Below are 12,099 nucleotides of genomic sequence, written 5' to 3'. Positions count from 1 at the left end.
TTCTCCCTTCTTGTCTATGTGTTTTGATAGATGGAAATACACTATCATCAAGGCATAGAGGCAACTGTCAATCGATTTTTTCTTTTTCAAACGGTAATTGGTTATGCCTTTGATGATGAAATTGAGTACATGGCCGCCCCAGTTGCCCTCCGTTATTTTGTTCATCTAAAAAATTGGAGTTAGGTGCACAGGAGATACTTTGTTTATCGTAGTTGGCAACAAGAACGCCGTCTGAATATAGAGGATGAAAATCCTCTTGAACATCAGGCGATCGTGGTCGTTGTCAACACTGATATTCATCATCTCATCAATTAGATGCTTTAATGTCTTCCCCTGAAACCTTCTAAAAATTAGTTTGTTCTCCTCAGAAAGTTTCTTATAACTCACTTTATCGGGAAACAGATCTCCTATAAAAAAAAAAAAAGAAAACAATTTATACTCTAAATCACTTGAAATACACCCAAATATCACTCATATACACCTAAATTTTTTACTTGATTACATGATATCAAAATAAAATATTACAAAGAATATATTACAGAGAATGCAAGTATAGAGGTTTTCTGTAATCAGTTACTTGATGCATTGAGGCCAAGTGCAGCCCCTATTATTTTGGGTTTAACTTTAAACAAACCATAGCTTATGTCCAGTTTGTTTTTGTCCAAATTAAAGGAGTTAGCCAACTCCTTTAACAGTTTGTGCGGTACATTCATTGGTGGGATGTGCATGAGGCCACCAAATCCTAATTCGGGAACGATGGCTTTCTTTGGCTCGCTCATCATTTCAAACTTTTCACTCAATAATCTCGTGGCACATTTCAAGTCTTTAGTTTGCTGTAAACAAAGCAAAATGAGAGTCATTTAAATAACCTATATTTACATTAGAAATAATTGAATTGTTCTAAGATATATATATATATATATATATATATATATATATATATAGACGTGCTTACATTTTATTTTTTTCACATTGGCTCTTGGTTGTCATTTTTATTGTAAGGAATAATAAGAAATACTATCAATAGATAAAAATACCAGACAGGTAACAGACACATACACCCAAATACCAGTCACGTACACCCAAATTCCAGCCTCATACACCCAAATTCAGTCCTATACACATTTATTATTTTTTTGATTATACGAAATTAAATGAGTTCAAAATGATATTCAAGACCAAACATGCATACATTGACACTACAAGGTCAAGCACAAGTACAATAGCACCAGTTACACTTCAATACTCTTAATATATATATATATATATCAGTTCCATACACCTCTATTTTTTTTGGATTCCGTGACATTATATTAGTTCAGAATGAGATTTAAGTTCAAAATGTCACTAGAAACACCAGTCAAATTGGAATTTCGAGATATACACCAAAAAATAATTTCACTTGAAATACAATACAGAGTTTATATTTATACAAACTTACTTTAAAAACATGCAAATATGCACAAATCATGTTCCGTCACTATCCGCAAGTAATAAACTACAGTATCCGAACCCGCCCCTGCGGGTACCCGCTCCGCTCTTACCCGTCCCTATAAAAATTAAATAACATTTTAATTTTTACATATTCATATATAAATTAAGACAAAAATTTAAAATTCATAAATAAATTAAATATAAAACTTGAGCTAATGACAGCATCTTTTCAAATTGCAAACTTGACAAATCACAAAACACATTTTTCAATTATTTTCCTTTCTTGCTTTAATTTTTCAGTTTAATATATGATTGGTGCCACAAAATATATATCTAAAATCAAACTTACTCTACTATAATCTAAAATAAATAATTGAATCTTTATTATTATATAGAGTAAATGTCCAAAATAGTCCCTGAATTTCAAATCGCTATTTAATTTAGTCTTTGATTTTTAGAAATGACCAACTAAATCCCTAAAATTCAAAAACGTGCATCTCCGTTAGTCCCTCACATAAGTGCCGTCTAAACGTTGCTGATGTAGAACGTGAACTGCCATGTGGGCATTTTCAGCTGTATGCTTATGTATACCAAGGTTGAATTTGATTCAAATTGGTATCTGAAATTGCAATAATACCCAAATTAATCCATTTCAATTATAAAACCCTAATTGTCTTCTCTTCTTCGACCTCTATGTTGTCTCCTTCTCTTCTTCGACTCTCCTTCTCTTCTTCGTCCTCTCTTCTTCGCCCTAATACCCAAATTAATTTCTCGTCTGTGTGAGTGATGATGGATGGTGGCGAGAAAAGCCAAAGTAGCTCAAGTAGGAACAACTATGCAGGGAGACCTTATGGCAGCAAAGGAGGAATGCGCAATAGGGGAGGTAAGAACGCCATTTTCTGCAATTCAGGGCTTCGAACGGTGATGAAGTACTCAACGATAGCAAAGAATCCTGATAGACCATTTTATGGTTGTCCGAACTATGAGGTAAGGTTATGGCTGTGAAGAAAATGTTAAGATGGTTTCACTTTGAGTTTGGATTCACCTGCGTTTTTTACTCTGCAGTATGAAATTCATTATAATTTTTTCTGCTGGGCTGATGGATGTGAAGAACCAGTTTGTGCAATACCCATTCCACAAGAAGTTTTGCATGAGTTAAATTGGAGGATGATAAGTTTGGAGAGTGATGTTAAGATCGTGAAGATGATGACAGTGGTGCTGCTGGCTTTTGTAGTTACTTTTGGTGTGTGTTTAGGTTTTGACAAACTGAAACTCAAACAGAAGTTGCTGCTGAAGGGGGTCAAGGAGCTGAACAAGAACCTGCAACTCGGGTAATAATAGTATTAACAACATTAATCAAAATTAGAGCTTGAGTTAATCAATTTGGATTAACTTGTGGAACAGATTAATCTTTAGAAACAAATCCATTTTCTTGTTAACTTGAGAGGATATGTTTTTGGTTTCATTTTATTCTTGTTATTGCTATCATAGGCTGCAAAGACTACAAAGAATGCCAAGAAAGGGCTTCTAAGAACTAAAAGTGAGAGGCGCAACGAACTCCCTGTCAAGAGGACAACTTTATCCACTGCTGCTATTGCTGTGGTTGCTCCACATCCAACTGAGGTTTCAAGGGAGACTATTCAGGGAGCTAGTGCAGCAACCTCTGAAAAACTAGCCTGCTTCTTGAAATTTGTTCCAACTCCAGGATTCAACCCACCAAGAAAAAATGTCTAGCTAGCACAAAGTGTAGTGGCTTTTTGAGTTCATATTATTGTAGTTGAATGCTATAGTTAAACAATGTGTCTTTTTATAATGTAACCTTTGAAATCTGTATGCATGGCCTTTGAATGTTGTTATGGCCTATGATGTTTTGGGTTGTGATAGTATGTTATGCACAATGTGCTTTAGCACAAACAACACTTGTTCCATGTTTTGGAATTAGTTATGTTAGGTTAAATTAATTTCATATCAGTTTTGTTGCATGTTTTGATTTATCTCTTTTTGGTTTAATTGAACACAATTTTAGCAGAACAAGTGTAGCATCAAGAGTTGAACTCATGTAAAATTAGTATTTCATTTCATTCCATCTTTATCAAGACATTACATATCACTTAAGAAATTTAAAATTTCATAACAAAATAATTATTTGTTGAATATAAATCCCAACAAGCAAAAACCTAAACACACACCAAAAGTAACTACAAAAGCCAGCAGCACCATTGTCATCATCTTAACGATCTTAACATCACTCTCCAAGCTTGTCATCTTCCAATTTAACTCATGCAAAATTTATTGTGGAATGGGTGTTGCACAAACTGGTTCTTCACATCCATCAGCCCAGCGAAAAAAATTACAATAGATTTCATACTGCAGAGTAAAAAACGCAGGTGAATCCAAACTCAAAGTGAAACCATCTTAACATTTTCTTCACAGCCATAACCTTATCTCATAGTTCGGACAACCATAAAATGGTCTACTAGGATTCTCTGCCATCGTTGAGTACTTCATCACCGTTCGAAACCCGCAATTGCAGAAAATGGCGTTCTTACCTCCCCTGCGCATTCCTCCTTTGCTGCCATAAGGTCTCCCTGCAGAGTTGTTCCTACTTGATCTACTTTGGCTTCTCTCGCCACCACCCATCATTACTCACGCACACGAGAAATCAATTTGGGTATTAGGGTGAAGAAGAGAGGACGAAGAAGAGAAGGAAAGTCAAAGAAGAAAAGGAGACAGCATGAGTTCGAAGAAGAGAAGACAATTAGGATTTTATAATTGAAATGAACTAATTTGTGTATTATTAGGCAATTTCAGATACCAATTTGAATCAAATTCATCTTTAGTACACATCAACATACAGCTAGAATGCCCACATGGCAGTTCACATTCCACATCAACAACTTTAGATGACACTTCTGCAAGGAACTAACAGAGATGCACGTTTTTGAATTTCAAGGATTTAGTTAGTCATTTCTAAAAATTAAGGACTAAATTGAATAACAATTTAAAATTCAGGGACCATTTTAGACATTTATTCTTATTATATATAATTGAATAACAGATAAAAATAATTAACGAAGCAACATCACTATTGCCTAGTTGAGACCTATTTACTGAAACATAACCATGTGGTTAGCAAACAGTAACTTCCATTAGAAACAAACTTCATTACCTCTTCAAAAACCACTTTATTTCTTTGAAAAGGACGAAAATACAGCTCATTCTCCAAAACAACTAGAAATAAACTGTAAACAATGGGACTATCCCAAAAAATCATGCTCTGGTACATTCAACAATACAGTAGCCCTAAAAAATAGAAATCTTCCATCAAAAAATCATAAATAAGACCTTGTAGATGACTGTGGCATGATGAAACAAACAAAAGCTCGACCTTTTCGAAATCTCATATAAACTAAGAAAAAGGAGAAGACGAGAGCTAAGCCGGACTTGATATGTTGTACCCTTGTAGGCTTGTACTACGAAGACGAGAGCTAGCTCGATTTGTGCTGAAATTAAAATACGTTACAAGTAAAATAGTACACACAATTTTTATTAAAGGAAGAAAAAATTGTTCCGATAGAAATTGCAGATTATTTAGAGAAACGAGAAAGTAAGAGGGGGAAGTTGGGAGTTGGGAGGGAGAAGTTGATCATTTGCTTCTTGGCTTGATTTTGACAAGGAGGGGATGCATCCTGTGGGTGGTAAGGCCGACTGTGTCAACATTCTCCTCTTCACCTTGAGCCAGCTCCCATTCAAATTCCTGAACCAGTCTCCCAATTGACGAGCATGCTATCAGATTCGCCTGCAGAGCCCCTGCGCACACCCTCTTCCCCGCCCCAAATGCAATTGTCTTGTACAGATCCATGCTCTCATACTTCTCATCATCCAGAAACCTCTCCGGCATCCACTGCTCAGGATTTTCCCACACTTCCTCGTCCATGTTACACCCGTATATGTTTATAGCAATCTGTTGAAATCACCCTACACTGTCATTACTGGAAAGAATATAAAATGCTTAAAAGTTGAGCCCAAAGGATAGGATAAGACCTCGCTCCCAGCCGGAATGTGATATCCTCCTATTTGAGTATCTTCATCAACATGCCTTAATGGGACAATGGGAGCTGGACTGTGCTTCCTCAAAGTTTCATGGAATACAGCCCCTAAATACGGCAGCTTAGCCAAATGGTCTTCTGTTACCCTCTCATTCCCGCATGCATCTTGGAGCTCCGAATACAGTCGATCCTGCCATACAAAGAGGAACAGGCCAGTTATGCTATCTTATCTAACAGAAATAACTAACCGGTGCAATAGATAAAACACAGGTAAGGCGAACAACCTGACGTGTTTTGTCTTTAGCAAGTTCATACATAGCCCATTCGGACGTAACTAATGTAGTATCCGAAGTCTCTATGATGGTCTCCCAAAGAAGCATCATGATTTGGTCTTCGGTTAGCTCCTTCGCTTCCGATAACAGGTAGTCAATGTAACAATTCACTTTCTGCAAGAAACAACCAAATTGGGGTGAGCCTCTGCAGATTTTAAGTTGAGCTGTACACTAGGGCTGCATTTGTTTTTGAGAACAAGTTAAAGACAAGACACTGAGAACAAGACATGAAGGACAGAAACACAAAATTTTGTGTTCTTAGCATTCCTTACCTTTCCCGAAGCAATTCTCTTCTTCTGCTCATTGATTAATGCTTTCATAACTGCTTTCCTGCGGAAGCACATTCTCTGAATTTTTGTCTCCATGCTCCTATTTGGAATCCATCTCAAGTATGGGAAGAAATCTCGCCAATCAACCTCAATTGCACCCTCCATTATGTCAACCACTAGAATTTGATACATGTCCTTCCTTGATATTTTATTTCCAAAATCATCCACATAAATGGATTCCACATCACTTCCTACACCCTGCGAATACCCCATGCTTAGTTTTATAACAACTATATTATTTTACTTGTTACAATAGATACCATTTGTCAATCATAAAATACAAACTCACTTGCTTCATTGCCAATCCAAAAAGTTGAGAAGAAAATATATCCCTAAAATTAATTGGGGAATCAGAGGAGTTCTTCACATGTTCATTAAACTGCCTCGACATGTTTTCCACCATTTCTTCTCTGTGGAGACGATGCCGCTTCTGAATAATAAACAGAAAGATATATATTTCAGAGCCTCTCACATTCCAAAAGGAAAAAAAGATGCTGCCACTCAAACAGATAAGGTTGCCAGATAACGAACCTGTGCATTGGGTCCGAGAACATTTGCAAGAATAAGTTTTTTGACCATTTTGTGAAAGTCATTGTAGTCACTTATAGCAACCATACATTTATTGGAAGTCAGAATTGTTAATGCATTTGACAGCTTCCTTGATGAAATCGATGAATATCTGGTAATCATGGCCTGATTACAAGAAAACAAGAAGAATTAAAGGGATGGAGTTATGAAAAAATAATAAACTAGTGTAGTGCAAAATAGCCAGAATTGGTCCTGATGTATAATATATTGGTCAAGAGTAAACACCAGTAGTTACAAAAAAAGGCTATGGCATCGCTCTCAGAGTCTCAGTTAATCCCAAGTAGGGTGTTTCATCTAGTGCCTAAAAATTAGTACTTAACTTTTAGATACTAGAGCAAACACTTCCAAAGTATTTGTCCCAAAGTCATGCTATACATAGAACCATAACTTTATTTAATTGAGACTTTGATAAAACTTTTTAAGGAGGTTGTTTGTACTTTTGAAATAAATCAGACTAAAAATGACTTTAAAATAAACAAGAACATTAACAATTGTGTTTGGTAAATTAATTTTTAAAATTTAAAAAAATCATAGAGACATAAATACGATAGCAAATTTAAATATTTACTATTATACAAAGTTATATTAGATTTTTTAAGTTTGATAATTACAAATAAATTTTGAAAAGTTCTTCAGATGCTTTTAAAGTGCTTTCAAACACAAGTTATCTTTTTTATTTTACAATTTCTTCAGGAAAAAAAAAAGGGAAGTTTCATCAGAACAAAGCTTGACAACAATTCAGCATAAGGTCAATGTTTATGCTTCAGCATAATATGTGATCTTGGTACAGAAAAATTCGATACTAAACTTGGATGATTTCGAATTCGTCAGATTCCATAATTAGGTTGGAACTTGAAAGAGATAAAATTATCAATTTTAAATCTTAAGACTACAAACGGTTAAAAAGTTGAATTAAAATAGTAGTATATAATTATCTACATGAAGATATATACTTTTTTGGTGACTTAAATGAAGATATATACTATTACTGTTAAACTAAGAAATTAATTATTAATCATAGTATTCAATGATTCAATAAAAAAAAATAAGGATAATCCTGGCTTCTTGAATCAGAAGTAGAGTGGATAGTTGGAACTAAAATTAGAAAGTAAAATAGTAAAGTGGAGTGACTGGGTTAGTGACCTCCTTGGCAAGATGGGCAGAGTTGAGAACGATAATGGTGGAAGCACCTGTCCTGATGGAATATATGGGACCATATTTCTGGGCAAACTGTGCGAATGTCTTGTGCGGCTTCTTATCCTTCAATTGCAGCAAATTTCCAACAAACGGTAAACCCGGAACCACTGACATGTATCAAAATCACCCAATTTCAGTTCAGTTAAAGGAAGGTAAATAAATAGTACAAAGTCTAGTGCAGAAGAATTGAGCTAACCTGTTACTTTAGGAAGAGAAGAAGCAAGACCAACCACAAGTGAGGCAGCTGCCGGGGTGCGGTTACGGTTTATTAGATAAATAAAGAGGAGAAGCGAGACAGCAGCTACCACAAGTGAGGCAAAGGGTTGTGCCTGAATAAAGATTAGGGTGTCCATTTGCATGCCTCGTAGCTCTTGGAGCTGTGTTGAATTGCAGGAAACGAAATGGTCATAGAACTATATATATCGACAGACAGAAGCAGGCGAGGGCCTAGGGCAGAGGGAAAGTAAGTAGCATGCAATCGTGACACGAACCGTCCCAGTCACACAACACAGACATAGAGGTCAAAGGAGTATCTCTCAACTTCCAAGAAACTTTTAGATTCCGTGCACGGTGTTTATCGAATCCCCATTCTACTCACTTGTCACCATCATATTTTATCATTTTCCATAATTTTTGCCCATTTCCCGTAAATATAAGGGAAAAAATTTTGTTAATAAATACATAGTAAATTACTAAATATATCATAAAATTAAATTTTAGAGAAAAGGACAAATAGGTCTCTGACCTTTTGTTCCGCAGATATTTTTGTCTCTAACCATTGAAAAATACTTTTAAGTCCCTAATTTTCACAAAACTTGGACGGATCAGTCTCTCCGTCCAAAATGTCTCCGTCAGAGACTGAGGGATTGATCCGTCCAAATGCCTCCGTCAGGGACTGATCCGTCTAAATTTTGTGAAGGTCAGAGATTTAAAAGTATTTTTCAATGGTCAAGACGAAAATATTCGTGGAGCAAAAAGTCAGAGACCTATTTGTCCTTTTCTCTAAATTTTATATATTTTTTTATAAGAAAAATTCAGTTGATAATATACACACATGTTAAGTGAATTTTTTTAAAATTTAAATAAAATAATTATACTATTTACAAAAATATATAAAACATAAGAGTAAATATAGAGGTGGTAAGAGTACCCGAACTTGTGGGTACCCGCCCTGGATGCGGGGTAGATTTTTATCGGGATAGGTTTGCTAGTGGGATGGGACAGGATCAGGTTAGGGTGAATCCGTCTCAGAGTATATATTATATATTATAATATAAAATAAAACATATAACATAAATATATAAAAATTAATAAATATTATTAAGAGTAAAAGATAAATAGGTTTCTGACTTTTTTTGCGGACATTTTCGTTTCTGATCATTTAAAAATATTTTTAAGTTCCTGACATTCGAAAAAATCAGACGGATCAGTCCCTCCGTCCAAATACCTTCGTCAAACCCAACGGAAAATGCTTGTCATGCATCACGCGTACGCGTCGCTATGAATTCTCCAATTTGCATTTTTTTTCATTTCTTTCGAACCATTCTTGCCTTTAAAACTTTAAACCACTCAAACAAACATATCAAGGCATCGAATGGCAGAAAAGTAAATTAAATTTAGCCATTTAGGATGTGTTTGGTATTCACGTTGGGGAAGAGAGAAGTCCGTTTGAGTGTTTTGAACGTTCTATTTTTATATTTGGCAACTTTGTAACACTCTGAACCCAGAATTGCTTTCACCTCTGAACGTATTTTGTGAAGCAAAAAATTTTAGCTTTTGCATTTACATTAGGGAAGGTTGATTACAGTTGAGAAATTAAATGAGAAATTCATTCATTTTCTACCAACTCTATCCTTTATTTATTTGGTTTTATTTATATATATTTTATTTACTTATTATAATTTTTTTGTTCATATGATATATGTTGTTGGTTATAATTATTATATATTATGTTTATATAAAAAAAAATTTTTGTTGTTTTTATTGTACTTTTTATTGTACTTTATTTTCGTTTTTATTATATACTAATGATAAATAATAAAAGAGTCATAAATAATAAAAATTTATAGTCCAAAATAATACTAAATTAAAGAGTATTAACGGTACTAAAAAAATTATAAAATATTTTTTTTGTTTGATATTTTAAAATATATACTACTCTTTTTCATATTTTTATTTTTTATTGTATTTATTTTATTTATATGATTAATATTTTTTTATATTTTTTTAGTGTTTTGCTTTTTTATGTATATTATATGAAATTTTTTTAGTTCATCTAAATTTTTTTATTATATGAAAACTTTTTATAATATTTTTAATTATTTTTTATGTATTTTATCAATATTTTATTAGTATTTAAAGTTTTGAAGGTAAGAATGGCTTAAAAGAAATAGAAAAAAGTATGCAAAGTGGAGAATTCATGGCCAAGTAGAGAAGTCATGACGACGCGTACGCGTGACCCACACGCACGCGTGAGAGGGAAGTCTGTCCGTTCCGTTGGGTCTGACAGAGGTATTTGGACGGAGGGACTAATCCGTTCAGACTTTTCGAATGTCAGGACTTAAAAGTATTTTTAAATGGTCAGGGACGAAAATGTCCGCGAAAAAAAGGTCAGGGACTTATTTGTCTTTTACTCAAATTATAATTTTAAAAAATTTAAAGGATTTAAATTTTAAAATAACTACTATATTATTTACTGAGATTTAAAATATTAAATTTTTAAATATATAATCAACAATAATTTGATAAACTCGTTTAAATAAAAAAATTTACTATAAAAAAATTACAATTTAAAAATGTAAAATTTTAAAATACAAATGACAAAATAACTTTATAATAATATAATTATATTATTTTATCTAAAGAGAAGTTTATTTATTAAGGTCTAAAAAAATACTATCAAAAAATATTTTAAATTTAATATTATGAAAAAAATAAAAGAAATTTATATAAGGACTAATTTGATTAATTTTTAAAATTTAAGGGATGAAAATGACTTATATCTAAATTTTCAGGAACTATTTTGATTATAAATAATTTTTTTACATGTCAAGTGACACGTGATATGCTAGGTATCACTGACCTGACACGTTAACCAATTATCTTGTGACACGTAACATTAACTTACTACATCATCATGTCACGTAATACTTAACGTGACACGTTGACTAATTTGACTTATATTTTATCTTTCAATGACTAATATGACTAAAAAAATCATTTGAGGACTAATTTAAAGAATGAGTGATCTTTTAGAAATATATTTGACTATTAATCTAATTATCAAACATATAAAAGATAATTGTAACATTTGATTACCCTAATTAATGCTAATAACACAAATTCATTACATAATAAATTATAAGAATAGTAACAAATTTTTAGTTTTGTTTTTAGTTATATTTAAAAAATTAATATTAAACTTTATAAATAATGAGAACATGTGACAAAAAAGAATTAAAAGGATTGAGAAATATTTTAATTAAAAATAAAAAGATTAAAAAATAATTTAATTAGATAAATTATGTTTAAATTGTATGAATTAGTCACTTAAGTTGATGTGGTATTATGATAGAAAATAAGAAAAATAACAATACATTTAAAAGAAAAATCCAAAACCGTCATTGACAATTATCTCAAAAGACAACGAGGTTTTTGACAAAAAAAATACCCAACTCAACTCCTGAGCTTTACTTTTATGAGACTGATTAACTTCTGTGCTAAAAAAAGTCAATATTTTTTCTTGGCACAGGGACTAATCAGTCCCAAAAAAAAAATCCGGGACTGGGTTGAGTGTTTTTTTTCTTGGAGGCCTCGTTGTCCTTTCGAGATAATTATCAAAAGTACAGTAGAATATTCACTCTACATTTAAAGGTTACTTGGCTCTAATTTAATATATTATTAATAGATATAAAGATAGATAGATATGTATAATTCTGTACTCTAGGTAATATTCACTAAAATTGTGAATGGTATCAGAGAGGTTGGAATCAATTGAATGAACAGAAACTGAGGCATGGATAAAAAGAGTGAGCGAGCTCAGGTTTTACGATGTATTGGCTTAAAGCTCCATCATGATCAATTGAGTTCAGCTAAGCATTCTCTTAACTACCTGACAGCTCAGCAATAACAAAAAATTAACTTCCTAATTGTAAGTAGAATACCCACAAC

The 12,099-nt window shown here is 33.0% G+C and overlaps 1 protein-coding gene across 1 annotated transcript; it reads right to left on the bottom strand.

Annotated features, from left to right (window-relative positions):
- Nucleotides 1-4,960: 4,960 nt before the first annotated feature.
- On the bottom strand, nt 4,961-8,557 carry LOC107638960 (ent-kaurene oxidase). The gene is made up of 8 exons (XM_016342358.3): nt 8,126-8,557; nt 7,876-8,036; nt 6,676-6,837; nt 6,434-6,574; nt 6,088-6,342; nt 5,768-5,929; nt 5,479-5,673; nt 4,961-5,398 (listed from the first exon to the last, which is right to left on the bottom strand). Exons 1-8 carry the CDS (start codon nt 8,286-8,288, stop codon nt 5,081-5,083), a joined length of 1,557 nt encoding a protein of 518 aa, XP_016197844.1. The 5' UTR covers nt 8,289-8,557; the 3' UTR covers nt 4,961-5,080.
- Between the last annotated feature and the right edge of the window lie 3,542 nt (nt 8,558-12,099).

Source organism: Arachis ipaensis, chromosome B4 (genome assembly GCF_059453495.1).
Source record: "Arachis ipaensis isolate K30076 ecotype BB chromosome B4, ASM5945349v1, whole genome shotgun sequence".
Taxonomy (NCBI): domain Eukaryota; kingdom Viridiplantae; phylum Streptophyta; class Magnoliopsida; order Fabales; family Fabaceae; genus Arachis; species Arachis ipaensis.
This window is presented reverse-complemented; position numbering and strand designations above follow the sequence as displayed.